The sequence below is a fragment of the Neoarius graeffei genome, chromosome 5, assembly GCF_027579695.1.
Source record: "Neoarius graeffei isolate fNeoGra1 chromosome 5, fNeoGra1.pri, whole genome shotgun sequence".
NCBI lineage: Eukaryota > Metazoa > Chordata > Actinopteri > Siluriformes > Ariidae > Neoarius > Neoarius graeffei.
This window is the reverse complement of record NC_083573.1, coordinates 45,314,590-45,330,230: the sequence shown is the minus strand read 5'-3', so window position 1 is coordinate 45,330,230 and position 15,641 is coordinate 45,314,590. Positions and strand designations below refer to the sequence as shown.

The following is a 15,641-nucleotide window of genomic DNA, read 5'->3' as shown; positions in this document are numbered from 1 at the left end:
TAGTTATCACACCCACACATTATCCTTCCACACAACATACTAATAAAGGTATCACCACAATAAAAAATAGAACACAGCTGTTCTTCAAGAAACAAAACATTCATTTTCATGTTACACGTCATGTTACATTTTGTCAAGATTAAGTTTCTAGCTTGAACAATAGATTGCTACCCAAAATGTACTTCATTCACAGTGTTTGCATCTGCAACCTGTAGTTTTAAATCGAAAGCAAGGTTTCAATTCTACACTCTGTTACATCTTACGATGATGCAAAGAATTGATGCCATTATGGAATAAAACCCAACTGGCAAATGGAAAGACGTTTGGGTTCATTGTGTTTGCCTGGCTTCTAAAGTGCAAGGTCATGAACTGAACTGAGAACGACTACAGGGGCTTCACTGCTCTAAACTAACAACAGAGAACTGGGTACAAACTAATCATGGCAGAACTGAGAGCTACAGAACTACTGAGAGCTACAGAACTACTGAGAGCTACAGAACTGAACCTATGAGCTTTGTCTTACAGGGCAACTGTTTTACTTTGTGCTCGTCTGCACCACAGGCAAGACAGCACTAGTAAAAAAAATCGAACATGTACACAAAACATGTATTAGTGTAGCTTGGTATGAGAAAAGAAAATATTCAAAAGTTTCTATGAATAAAGGTAAAATACTGTTGCTGTCTTCAAAAGGGATATAATATCAGTATAATTTTGCATGATTCAACAATACAATATATACAAACCTATACAATTTACCAATATATATGTATGTATACAACTACAACAGCGACCGTCTTCATTTTTGTCACCCTCGCGGACGCGCAATCTGTCGTTGTTGTTGTTGGAGTCACGCTGGCTGCCGGTTTTGCTGAGACACGACAAAATCGTCCTTGTTTTCTTGGCGTTTTTGTCGGACTCTTGCCCCGAAGAAACAATCCTCTTCTTGGGAGCCATGTTTGTTGTGCCGCATTGAATTCTGGGAGATGCATGGCGGAAACTGCCGAACACTGCCGAGGTAGTTGTCGGGTCCTCCCGGTGGGTATTAAAAGTGACGAAATCTTACATCGGAAAATGGCAGCTGTCCTTATTTGGTTGTCGTTGCCTTTCATCGGTATTATGTAAATATTGCTCAACTTTGACCTGGAAAACGCCGTCAGGTTCGCGCGGCGCAGGTTTCAGTTTATTTACAGCGCCGCTAGTTTGCTAAATTGAGAACCATTGTATTCCGAACCTGATTTTTTTCATTCTGCAAAATTGCAGGTTGTTTAATTTTTCTTCTGCAATCTTGAAAATCATTCTGCAAAATGCAGACTGCAGACGGGTATTTCGAACACTGGTTTTACTTCTGCCCTACGATGTCTCGCACAGGTCTCGGCGAATCTCGTTTACGGCCGTTGCTTTGACATATGGACTGATATATTACAGAGCATATTTCAAACACTCATAACTTGCTATATCAGTGACAAAATAGCTGTCGGAAATGCATTCCGATATTTAATAAAATGAGAAATAGAATTTTGATCATAAAAAAAATTTGCCTTCAGCTCTCCTTTAACCTTCTTTACATCCATTCGGTTGTTTCATTTCAGGGAGTTCAAACCAACAGGCTTTTACGAATATGTAAAATATTTAGCTGCACATTTCCTTTTTGTCTCCTTTTTATCCAGTGACTATGTGACAACCCATGTGTATTATTACCATTTCCAAAAGTGTCAGTGCATATAATCTTTCTACAACAACAACAACATATTTACTAGCCTAAATGTATCACAGACATCTATTATATTTCCAGAGTAAAACACCATCACTGTTTTGATTCCTGCTGCAAAATGTTGCATCAAATCTATCGTCTTACTACATGAACTTTTGCTTTTGTTTCCTTTTGTAACATCCCTCCCCTGAGACACAGTTGAACAGTTCATTTCTACCCACATACGATGAACATTTTTGCAACTCCGTGTCTGCTGGAGGATTCTGAACGTAAGGTGAATGTTTAGGCTGATAAATGAAGGGAAATGTCATTTAGGGCCCCTGCTCAACTGTGTATTGTGGTGCCTGTTGAAAGACCAGCCATCAGTGGCTGTCTGGATGATATGTGTAGCCTTAGGGTACTGACCCTTGACCTTGGGGGATTTTATAGGCCTTAGATAAATATTGTGCTTAAGTGTCTGGTGTCAGTTGCACTCCAGTCTTCCCCAGTCACCTCATCCATTACTCCTGTTTAAAGAGACCAAAGCAATATAATCAAGTGCAGCTCGAGATAATGTTCAGTCTTTAACCTCACTTTGCATGCCTGTGTGATCATTCCTGGGAAAAGTGTAAGGTTAAGTCCATCTAACCAAATAAATGGGAGAAAAGGGGCTTTCTGTAGTGCACAGAAAAAAAAAAAAACAAGCACTTTATTCATTGCAAAAAAACCCAGTCTGCAGTAAGTAAGCAACATTCAGTTGTGGTTACAGTGTTCAATTTGGTTTAACCACCAATGGCAGAGGGTCTGTCTGATGTAACCTGTGTTTCCCCCTCAGGCTGGCGAGGGCAGTGGAGTGCTGTCTGTCAGGCAGGGTTTGCCTGCTCAGCTCCTGGGCCCTGTGCCTCTACCGGTCAGCATTGAGAGTAAAGTGAGCAGCAGCCAGCAAGCACTCCTACAGCATCTCCTGCAAAAGGAGCAGCTCCGCCAACAGAAGATCTTCTCCACTGGTGAGAACCTCCATGTGATCCTGTCCAGACGGTCAATAACATTAACCCCTTAAACTCCCAGGACTGGTTGACAGTCACTTTCCTATAAGTTCCATTGCAGTTAATAAATATTTCACAATTAACTGAGAGTTTAAGAAGTCCTCACCTAAATACAAAAGTAAATATACCTCTTTACAACATGACTTAAAGGGATGCTCCAGTGGATTTATTCTCAAACTTATTTTAAGTAAAAGTAGTTGCAGATTTCAAAAAATCAAACTTTCATTTTCGGACACCAAATAGTGTTCGAAAAAAAATTCTTTAAAATGTCAGATGGATGGCGGCACGGTGGTGTAGTGGTTAGCGCTGTCGCCTCACAGCAAGAAGGTCCTGGGTTCGAGCCCCGTGGCCGGCGAGGGCCTTTCTGTGTGGAGTTTGCATGTTCTCCCCGTGTCCGCGTGGGTTTCCTCCGGGTGCTCCGGTTTCCCCCACAGTCCAAAGACATGCAGGTTAGGTTAACTGGTGACTCTAAATTGACCGTAGGTGTGAATGTGAGTGTGAATGGTTGTCTGTGTCTATGTGCAGCCCTGTGATGACCTGGCGACTTGTCCAGGGTGTACCCCGCCTCTCGCCCATAGTCAGCTGGGATAGGCTCCAGCTTGCCTGCGACCCTGTAGAACAGGATAAGCGGCTACAGATAATGGATGGATGTCAGATGGGTGACGTATGCGATGACGTCAGGTGGTGGTCGCTTGGAGCAACTGAGCTGTTTATATTCTCGGTTTACATCGTAGTTTTGCTAGTTTTACAAGTATTTTACCGAATTTATCAGTTTTTAAATAAGTATGCCTCGTTGTGTAACACATAAATGCCACAGTGATACTAAAAAGAAAGCACAAGTTGGAACTGGACTGCATTTCCACAGAGAAAATATACTATTATTTGACAGTGGGCACACAGGAAAGTGTAAAGTATAAAGTTTCTGTCAGTATGTTTGTCATGCTTGTATGATAAAAACTCGTGACCATATTTATCTAAATACATGACCTACTCATTCTAAACCTGCTGAGCTTCGCTGGCGAAGCTCTCGACCCCAAAGGGTTAATCTAGCCAACACCATGTAGATCATGTAAAAAAAAGATTTTAGAGCGCAAAGTGTCAGGTCGCACTGCGAGTTGAACCATTTTAAACCAAGATTTTAGAGTGTGCAGCCACACACGCTACACACACTTTGCCACACACACTTTCTGTAAATCTCATCTCATCTCATTATCTGTAGCCGCTTTATCCTGTTCTACAGGGTCGCGGGCAAGCTGGAGCCTATCCCAGCTGACTACGGGCGAAAGGCGGGGTACACCCTGGACAAGTCGCCAGGTCATCACAGGGCTGACACATAGACACAGACAACCATTCACACTCACATTCACACTCACGGTCAATTTAGAGTCACACTTTCTGTAGATCATGTGGAAAAAAAAGATTTTGCAGCGCGAGGTCTCATGTCTAATCCAGTTTCTGTCGGTGACACTCTGTTCCAGCTGAGTAAGCACACTTTGCATTTTCTCTGCGGAAATGCAGTTTAGTTCCAGCTTGTGCTTTCTTTTTAGCATCACTGTGGTATTTATATGCTACACAGTGAGAAATACTTATTTAAAAACTGATAAATTCAGTAAAATACTTGTAAAACTAGCAAAACTCATTTTTCTCGAGCGCTATTTGGTCTCCGAAAATGAGAGTTTGATTCTTGAAATCTGCGACTACTTTTACTTAAAATAAGTTTAAGAATAAATTCGCTGGAGGATGCCTTTAAACAATAGTGTCGCATATTAACTCAGCCCACACTGTCGAGGTACTTGAGAAGCAGTAGCGGCTGGTAGTCTTTCAAACAGGGGAGGCTGGTCGGTTACGATATTTCCAGATTTTAAAAGAAAAAACATCAGTTTTGCCCATACTCTTGCCTCTGATCTGGCTGATTGTTGGCAGCGTCACAAACTGTGAAATAACAGGTTCTTTTGGCCCATTAGCCTACTGTCCAATATACATGATGGGGGGGGGGGGTATATTTTAACATTTTATATTTTAAAATTGTGGCATGTTGTTTAAAAATTGATCATTACTGAAAGCAGCTCTTTGTCAGGAACCTCAGCAGTAGAGCTGGGTGCCACACATTTCATTCAATGACACTTTCCCTATATTTTACTTATTTTGACTGAGAAATGTTTTATTGACAATTTTGATAACCCTTCACTTTTAATCCAGGTCTGTAGTGTGAAATGGTCTCGGCTGTGTTTTTGTTTAAAAATGTTTTCCAAATTGTAGCTGTGTTTAATTCATATCCAGAGAAATATATATTCCAATATAATATACTCAGCATAAACATTTTAAATAGATTCTATATTTTTGGTCCATCCATGACATATTACTAAAGTAGCCTATTTACTGTTGTTGATGTGGGTCACTTGCTGTTAGCCAATTCACTTTCTTGTACCAGGAGAGCTGAAAGGAACGAGTATTATTCCCTACCTTTTTCACCAAGTCAATTTGAGGCGTTGGTCTACCCTGCTCTTTAATTTTATTTTTTTCCTCGAAAGGAAGACTGGCAAATGGCTTTGCCAAAATTAAATCAGCAATGCTTGGCATCCGTGCGCTGCTTTCTTGCTAGCTGACTAGCCCCCTCAAGTTCAAGTTCAGTCACTCAAATAAACGAAATTTCTGGAACTAAGATAGCAAACTTGACAACACTATATTTACACTTTATTTACAATGAAAATATATACAAACTAAAAAAGCTGGTAGAAACCGTATGTAATGAATGAAATCGAAATGTAAGCCGATCTCTTACAATACACCACAGCACTTGCGAATCCGCATGGGACTGAACTGAGATTCACCGCTGCCTGTCTATAGTTGAAACGAGCTGTCAATCAAAGAAAATATCCGGCCGCTTTCACCAATCGCCAGTCTCCTCGCGGAAACTGCCATGTCCCTCCCACTGTGAGGCTGGGAGTCCGTAGGCGGGCATTTTCGCAGTATTTGTCCAATAATCATCTTGCATTTTGAGATTGATAAGCGCATAGCTCCCAAATGCCATTGAAGTGCACTGAGGCTGGGAGTCCGTGAGACTCCATGGGCGGGCGTTTTCGCAGTATTTGTCCAATAATCGTCTTGCATTCAGTGTTGTCAGATTGGGCGGTTTTAGAACATATTTTGGGCTGGAAAACGTCAGCAGTATCTGGCAACACTGCTTGCATTTTGATACTGAAAAGCGCAGAGCTCCCAAATGCCATTGAAGTGAACTGAGGCTGCGCTGCATCGCGCTGTCACGAGGGGGAAAAACTCACGCGCACATTAAAGTTATAACGGAATGATTTCGCACTGTAGTGGGTTGAGCACATATATTTCTATGATTCTGGATCTGAAATAGCAATGTTATAAGGTCGGCTATAACATAAGCCTAGCGCAATTCATCCTACACGATGTTCGCCATTCTTAGAGGAGGCTGAGCCTCCCTCATTGTCTTAGAGCAATCGCCCGTGTTGAGAAGGGGATGCCAAATCTTATTGAAATGTTTCATTTTGTTTATTTAAAAACTTTTTTTAGCTGTAAGAGTATAACTATTTTTTTCCATCCACATTTTAATAGGAGTCTGTTTTCCCCCTGAAAACCTGAACATAAGTTTCTTTTCTACAATCAGAGCATATGACATTAGCTGTAATTGACATTATTGTAGTGAAGAAAGTTTATCAGAGACTCTGAGCACTACCAAAGTGGGTCAGATTCCAATAACGTGTGGAGTATATCTGATAAAATGTGAAACATTTTGGCCCAGAGTGGAGGTAGCTTTGGACCAAGAACATAACTATGAAGGAAGGACTCAATTTTGTGCAAAATCCACATTTTCACTGTTTTCCAGAATTCAGACACTGTTGCATCAGCATTTAAGTCAATAGCAGGTGTTAGTCATTGTGTTAGCACATCCAGTATATGATACTAACATTGGAATTGATGTGGCATCACAACAACAACAACAGCAACAAACATGGTGAATGAAACAGGATATTCATATTCTATCCACATTCACTGAATATGAGCAATCGCGTGCTCTGATTGGCTACTCTACTACTAAGCTATCAGCTCATATAGAGTAGAGAAAAACAAAATGGCGGCGCGTTTTGCCGAACCAACCGAGGACGAAATAAAAACTACTCGAAAACAAAACTCCCAAAAATACAAAAAAAGCAACAAAATATGGAACGAAAGTATTTGATGGTAAGAACGTATCTTTTTTTATTTTTTCAAGAATTATTATTATAGCATTTTTCACAAATTGTTCCTGTCATTTCACTGGTTTGTTTACATTCTAAGCGGAAATGATTTTGTCAGACGTTTTGTATAAAGTTTTTATTTATCAAATTTGCAAAAAATAAAAATAAAAACGCTCTGTTTCTCAAAATCCAGTGAATGTGGATAGAATAAAACCATTATTCCACTCAATCTCGTCGTATATGGCTTATAGTCGACTTGGCGCCATGCACCTCTTTTGCTATCAGGTCATGCACGACTCAATTTCGTGGAATAACTGTTAAATATTTCAAATAAAAAAATTGCGTTTTAGCTTTTGACACACGATTCAATAGAAAACAGTTCTTTGTGCCAGATACAAATTGCTGGACAACTGTATATGAATCATTAATAGCAAGATAGAACATGTATTTTCAGAATGATATTGACTGAAATTAGTACTGTACCATTTCCATCCTGTTGTAAATGCTACTGCTTTTTCCCCTATAGGCCAAAGTGCAGGATGTGTGCATCCTCCCTCTCCCCTGGCCATGACGGAGCGTTCCTCAGGCAGTGTGCGACCCAAATTGCCACGTCACCGACCCCTGAATCGTACCCAGTCTGCACCACTGCCCCAGAGCATACTAGCCCAGCTTGTCATCCAGCAGCAGCACCAACACTTCCTCGAGAAGCAGAAACAGTATCAGCAACAGGTCCACATCAATAAGGTACACCCATGTCACTAAATATAGACCCAAATCATTATTTTAGCAGTGCCTTGCACTCTCGGAAATATCTTTTTCACTCATCAGTAGATAGTCGACTATCAAGGGTACATCTTTTGTTTATAACGTTCACCTTTTCAAAAATGTAAAGAATGTAATTAGACCTGAAGGGATACTGATACCATAGATCTTGAAAGCTTTAATCTAAAAGCTATTTAAAAGTAAACCACATGCAGGTTTGCAGATAAAAGATAGGAAACGTAGGGTTACTTTTATTTCAGTGGGACTTTGATTTTCCGAGTGTGGGAAGGTGGGCATTTTGTTCAAACAGTAAAACAAACAATGATGTTACTTTGCAAGAGCGCTAAAATGCTAGTGTGTATCTGTTGTTAGCGTAGATTAGGGGCATCTGTGGCACTGACATGCAAACACACTCCATAACATGCGTTTGTTGAATTAGAGAGAATACATACTTTTGTTCCCTTGAGGAAATGTTTGTATTTCTGTGCACCAGGAGTGGTGACCCTAACTCTCTGTTTGAGTGCAATTATTGTGCTGAGCATGCGAGGCTAGCATACTGAAAGGTCCCATTGTGTGGGGAGCCCATAGATTGATCTGCACTATTACTGCTGAAAGGGCGATGGGAAATTCAAAGCTACAAGTGCAACTCTCAGAAAGAAAGATCACAGAGCTCTTGTTTTGCTCTCCAAGTTCTGACCTCAGTTGAAAGAATGAAATAAAAAAAAAACCTGCTTTAATGCATCATCTGGTTAGTGGAATCTCTCTATACTCTAAAGCATGGATGTTGATTTGTAGTCTGATTTATGCTGCATATCGAAGTTAGAAAATAAAGGTATACTCATAAATATATGTTGGGCTACTGGAACTCCCAGAGGTAAATTCTGATTTATTTACTTGTTTTATTTTTTTTTATCTTTTAAATGTCTAAGAAATAATACAAAATGAAATAAATGTATCCACGTAGTACTTCTGTGAATTACAAATACTTAAATATGGATACAAGATAAAGTTGGAAACTTTCTGTAATTAGGAATTAGCCATCATTAGCCTCATTCACCATCAACATACTGTACATTATGATGGGAGACACTCCATAGTAAAACCAGTATATTTTGGAAATGTTTACGCGTACTAAAATGAGCTTTTACACAAGCTTATGCGCTTTAGGGGTTTGGTTACAGTAATGCTTTTATAGCTGAGGACTACAGTTGATTTGCTAACTTTAGGACCGCGGTTGTCATGAACAGTTTTTCACTCAAATAAAGAGTTATAACATCGACGAAACTGACTTCATGTTAAAGGAACAGTCCACCGTACTTCCATAATGAAATATGCTCTTATCTGAATTGAGACGAGCTGCTCCGTACCTCTCCGAGCTTTGCGCGACCTCCCAGTCAATCAGACGCGCTGTCACTCCTGTTAGCAATGTAGCTAGGCTCAGTATGGCCAATGGTATTTTTTGGGGCTGTAGTTAGATGCGACCAAACTCTTCCGTGTTTTTCCTGTTTACATAGGTTTATATGACCAGTGATATGAAACAAGTTCAGTTACACAAATTGAAACGTAGCGATTTTCTATGCTATGGAAAGTCCGCACTATAATGACAGGCATACTAACACCTTCTGCGTGCTTCGGCAGCGCATTGATACGGAGCTCAGATATCAATGCGCTGCCGAAGCGCGCAGAAGGTGTTAGTACGCCTGTCATTATAGTGCGCACTTTCCATAGCATAGAAAATCGCTACGTTTCAATTTGTGTAACTGAACTTGTTTCATATCACTGGTCATATAAACCTATGTAAACAGGAAAAACACGGAAGAGTTTGGTCGCATCTAACTACAGCCCCAAAAAATACCATTGGCCATGCTGAGCCTAGCTACATTGCTAACAGGAGTGACAGCGCGTCTGATTGACTGGGAGGTCGCGCAAAGCTCGGAGAGGTACGGAGCAGCTCGTCTCAATTCAGATAAGAGCATATTTCATTATGGAAGTACGGTGGACTGTTCCTTTAAAACTGTTAAAAATGTTATAATCATGTTATCTTTTCTCATCCAAATGAGGATGGGTTCCCTTTTGAGTCTGGTTCCTCTCGAGGTTTCTTCCTCATGTCATCTGAGGGAGTTTTTCCTTGCCACCGTCACCACAAGCTCACTCATTGGGGATAGATTAGGGATAAAATTAGCTCATGTTTAAAGTAATTAAATCTATGTAAAGCTGCTTTGTGACAATGTCTATTGTTAAAAGCGCTATAAAAATAAACTTGACTTGGTTTGGCTATCGCGCATGACAGATCCAAGTTCTGTATCAGCTGTCTTATTTGTGGTCGTGAGCTCTTTGGTGGCTTAACAATCCAATTACCGACCCGCAGACTTTAGTACACTTATCACAAAGATAACTTCCAGGTGCTGATATCCTTTCCTTCTGGCAACGTCGCTTCTCCTTAAGTTCTGCAATCCGTCTTTCCTCATACTTTGCCACACCACCCTTTACAAATACCCTCCACTGAGCTCTGTCTTTGGCAAAGTTTTCAAAGTCCGATATGCTGCATTTAATAAGCGAACCCTTAAGCAGGTCTTTTATAACGCTTCTTTGGGGTACCAACAGGACGTACACAATCAGATAATTCACCATAGAACAGAGCACGAGGTAATCTTTCATCACTCATGCGAAGCACATGACCAGCCCAACGAAGGTGGGCTTCCATGATAAAGGCCTCAATTCCACGTGTGTGGCAACGGGATAGCACTTCAGTGTTCGGTACACAATGTTGCCAAGATAGTCCAGCGATCCTACATAGATAGCACATATGAAATGTATCAGACTTCCTTATGTGACGCCAGTATAGTGTCCATGTTTCACAACCATAGAGTAACACTGTTAAAACTGCAGCCTGATAGACCGATACTTTGGTACCTAGACAGATGTCATGAGTGTCCCATAGTCTTGCAGCAAGACAATCAAATGTAGAAGAAGCGTTTGCAATCCGTGCAGTGATTTCAGCATCAACAGAGCAATCATTAGATAGTACACTACCCAAGTAACAAAATTTGGTAACCACTTTTAATCTGTCTCAACCAGGTTCTCTATAACATGCACCAGGTCTGGGTTGTAAAAGAACTTCAGATTTCTTTATGGAGATGCGCTTTAGAGAGCGGTATAAAAAGCATTTTACTAAGGCCTGGACCCAGATGTTATTTTTCCCGGAGCTGATATTAAGAGAAGAAGTAAACCCAGTTTACCCCTTTTCCACACACACATGCTTAAGTCTACACTAGTTGATAAAAATATATATCCAAGAACCTCCATGTTTTGAGTACCGATATGCTGTGATGTAAAGTAAATCAAAACCTTAAAAGAGGTCCAAAATTCAAATTCTGATCTACTGTCCATCCATCCATTATCTGTAGCCGCTTATCCTGTCCTACAGGGTCACAGGCAAGCTGGAGCCTATCCCAGCTGACTATGGGCGAAAGGCGGGGTACACCCTGGACAAGTCACTAGGTCATTGCAGGGCTGACACATAGACAAACAACCATTCACACCTACGGTCAATTTAGAGCCACCAATTAAACTAACCTGCATATCTTGGGGGAAACCGGAGCACCCCCATGTACAGGGCCGGCTCTAGGTCTTTGGCTGCCCTAGGCAAGATTGAGTTTTGGCGCCCCCCCCCCCCAAGAAAAAAACCCCTCTAATAACATCTAAATAACACTTTAATCTAATCACTCTATTCTATTACTATTAAACAATGTACAGTGCATGGACAATAAACAAGAAGTCATTTTTATTTTTTTCATTATTGTTATTATTATAATTATTCACATAAAGTGTCACAAAGTAAAATGACCACACAAATTCAATACATATCTCCATATAATGGGCAAAAACTCTTCCGCACCCTGTTCAAAGTGTGTAGTGCATGGACAATAAACAATAAATTATTTTAGTTTCTTTTTTGCTATTAAAAGTTAAGTCATCTCTGAAGAATTAACAAATTAAATGAATAAAAAATTCTACAATTCTAAATTGTGCAAACTTAAGCACCCTGTTAGGACATCAATGGGCTGTATTTTCAAACAAAAGTGCTATTATGGGTACTTTGTTATTGAAGTCTATTGCTGTTTGCATCTAGTTAGCTAGGCAGACATTGATTCAGGCGTCTAAAATATTAATTTGCCACTATAATGGTTGATATGAGAGATTAGATCAGACTTACCTCTATACTTGGCTCTATTTGTTTCTTCCTGTAGCCTTCGTTTGGATTTCTTCATTTAAGCACTTGTAGTCTGGGCTACTTTTTGCAGTGGATAGCCATTCTCATTCCCCGATGAGCACCGCTCCCCCCGCCCCCCTTATAACCTATCATTGTGCATTTTTAGTAGGCATAAGGAAATCACCGACCACTACTGCGTAGGCTACACTTGTTTTTCAACCTTTCCTGAGCCAGGGCGCACTTTTTTCAATGAAAAAATCTCAAGGCACATCACCAATAGAAAATGTTGACTGAAACTAAAACGCTGTTGCCAATATTTACAATATACAGTCATTCTATAATTTTCCATGGTACACTTGGTGATCTCTCACGGCACACTAGTGTTCTGCGGTACTAGAGTTCGGCAGCACAGTGGTTGAAAACACTGTACACCACTGATGCACTTGGTAACATCTCCATTCAATAGCTCCATCCCTCATTTTTGGTGGGGTTTTGGTCGCCCTTGGCGCCCCTGGGCACACTTTGCGCTCTAGGCAATTGGCCAAAACAGAGAATAGCTGCGGATGCGCACTTGCGCGCCCGAAGACACACTATAGACAGGGCGAACCACTGTTGAGCGCTTATTGTTTCATGATTAACAACCACCACCACACCCCACCCCACCCCGCTTTTCTTGACAAATCGCACCCTGACTACATGCTTTGCTGTACAATTAAATTAGGCTAAGACATTATAATGCTGACTCGTTTTCAGAATAGTGGAAGTCATAATTTTTCTCCCCCCGTTTCTGCGCCCCTGGATGGACGCAGCGCCCTTAGCATTTGCCTATATTGCCTATGCCACGGGCCGGCTCTGCCCATGTAGAACATGCAAACTCCACGCAGAAAGGCCTTTGCCAGCTGCTGGGCTCGAACCCGGACCTTCTTGCTGTGAGGCGACAGCGCTAACCACTACACCACCGTGCCGCCCTTTTAATCTACTAGTGTTTGGTAATTGTGGAGCTACATTGGCGCATATCTCATTTTATTTATTTATTCATTCATTTATTCATTTAAATGACTAAATGTTAGTCCAGCTCTAACAAGCAGTCTTCTGAAAACTCACATTTGTGATCATTGTCACTGTGTTAGTAAGTGAGCCACTAATTTTGCAAACCATTCAAGAACCATGATCAGTAATGTTAAAATGCTAGTCAGCGTCCCAGTTTGGCTGACAGAAATCTATTTATTTATTTCTCGAATGCAGCTGTTTTCCAAGTCCATTGAACAGCTGAGGCAGCCGAATGGACACCTGCACGAGTCAGAGGAGGAAGAGGGAGAGGATGCACACGATCACGCCATGCAAGAGGACAGCTCGCCCTCTTCTGGAGTCATCCGCAAGTGCAGCCCCAGCCATAGGAGCAGCAACAGCAGCATCCACAGTCCCAGTTTGCTCAGTGAAGAGGCGGATGCTCACGCTAGGGTTATTAGAATCAAACAGGAGCCTGCTGACAGTGATGATGAAACACATGCCAAAGAGAGCCTAGCGGAGAAGAAGAGTGCTTACCTTCACCAGGTCGAAGGAAGACTGGTGATACAGGCGATGAACTGATCTTAGGCATGAGCACGTACACACACACACACACACACACACACACACACACACACACACACACACACACATTCTCATAACTCATGCCAGGTTATGCCACCGTAAGCCCTTCTGGACTGTAGACATTTGTGACCTTGTGATGTGATCTCTGTATTGTATGCTGTAATGATCTGTATATAATTTGAAGAAGAAGAAGAAGAAAAATCTAGACTGGTATATCTTTTAAAAGCTGAACAAGCATCTCTATTTGTAAGAAGACTTTTGAACTGTAATTACTTGCCCTTTCTACTTTCGATCCACCCACTGGGAAAGAGCTGCGCTATAGAGCTCATGTAGAATAATCACTGATGTTTTTTCATGACACTTTGACCTTTGCATAGCTTTCTTTTCTGATGATATGGTTCGTTTATTGTTTCCAGTGTAAACTGCGACAGGATCACAGCTATAGCATCAGTATCCTCCCTGTTACTGTGTAATAGAGCTTTAGAACAGCGCTCTGTGTCCTGGGCTCTCCCAGGGGTCTGTATCAGAGTTGTGCTCTGGGCCCAGAGCAGCCCAGAGCTCAGTGGCTCACTCACAGTGAGAGAGGGCTGAGCAGGAAATGCCTGGTGGAAGCCAGGAACCGGAATGATTCATGAACACAGGAATGTTGGGAGAGGACGGGATCAGCGTTCAGCAAAGTCCAAGAGGCCAGTCATGAGCCCTGATTTACTATTGGGGCAAATTACAAAACAAGTAGGGAAACAGTGGAGCAAGTCCCTACTGAAAACCAATAATTTCCACTTTAGACTGGGGTAATGTGTTCACCCCAACAGTAAGAGTTCGACGTCCTTTCCCTCTTTGTCTCTTTTCAAGGTACGATTGTTTATTGCTGATTATTTCTGCTCTCAAAGTGGCCAGATAAACAACTTTTAGATTTCCATAGCGACCATCTTGCTTGTAACTTTCCATCATTTGTAATGGTTAGCCCTGTCAATGTAAACGCATTAGTGGGAGTAATATGTGTGAGATCCTGCGCCACAATGCTGCCACATAAAAGAAAACTTATTCATTATATGTGACTCACCATATCGTCTTGAAAAGTAAAACATTCTGGACGTGTCTGCCTGTGTCCTGTTCTCTTGTTCCTCTGTCCAGTAGCAGTAAGCGCTTCTTCACTTCATAGCTGTTTGGATGGATCACCATCTCACTTTGTTGCTGTCTTTTTAAAAATAAAGTATGTTTCCTTCCTGTGATCTACTGTAAGCTAAGTGTTTCTTTTCACAAGATACTGCATATATCTTAGCATCCTGTAATTAACATTTTGGCAAAACTGTAATGTTTTTTTAAAGATTAGATTAGATTGGATTAGATTAGATAGAACTTTATTGATCCCTTTGGGAGGGTTCCTTCAGGGAAATTAAAAAGGACTACTGACCCTTATAAAAAAGAAGTATACTTAAGTAAAGTTAAAGCATATTTCCTTAAGTATACTTTCGTGTACCAAGTATACTGATATCAATGTACTTACAGTATACTTGTAAGTAAACTAATCTAATACTTCTTGGGACTAAATTGGCCCACTTTTAGTTTATAAAAAGTATACTTTAAGTCTAAGAGAAGTAAACTTTGAGAATACAACTAGTGTTTTTTATTTTGTACTGCAAGTATACCACAAGTAAACTTATGTACTAATAATTTACTAGTTCTATACTTGTAGTCCACTCTTTAGCTTACAAAAGCATACTTCATAATATACTGGAAATATACTGTGAGTTTACTTGTTTTATACTTCTAGTCCACTTTTTAGTTTACTAAAGTATACTTTGTAGTATACTGGAAATATACTATTGGTTTACTCGTTACACACTTCTAGTCCACTTTTTAGTTTATAAAAGTATACTTTATAGCATATTGGAAATATACTATTAGTTACTGGTTATATACATCTAGTCCACTTTTTAGTTTTGAAGTATACTGCAATTACCCTTCTAGGTATACTATTATTTTTTTCTAGCCCTAACCCTTACCTCATGCACACATGTAGACAGCTTAAGTGCTTTGTACCTTAAGTTACAATGAAGTTATAAAGGTAAGAATTCACAAAATAACAGATTCTCAGGATTAAGAACATATTCATTTTCTTTAAAAATCAA

At 40.5% G+C, this 15,641-nt stretch overlaps 1 protein-coding gene across 6 annotated transcripts in view; it reads left to right on the top strand.

Moving 5' to 3' along the window:
* hdac9b (histone deacetylase 9b) overlaps positions 1 to 14,741 on the top strand; it is an 87,459-nt gene extending 72,718 nt beyond the window's left edge. For all 6 annotated transcript variants that reach the window (XM_060921784.1, XM_060921787.1, XM_060921783.1 and 3 more), the window contains 3 exons: positions 2,526 to 2,697; positions 7,468 to 7,685; positions 13,162 to 14,741. In XM_060921784.1, the coding sequence (XP_060777767.1) occupies positions 2,526 to 2,697; positions 7,468 to 7,685; positions 13,162 to 13,506 (735 nt within the window). In that variant the 3' untranslated portion in view covers positions 13,507 to 14,741. The remainder of the gene's footprint in view (positions 1 to 2,525; positions 2,698 to 7,467; positions 7,686 to 13,161) is intronic.
* The last annotated feature ends 900 nt before the right edge of the window (positions 14,742 to 15,641 follow it).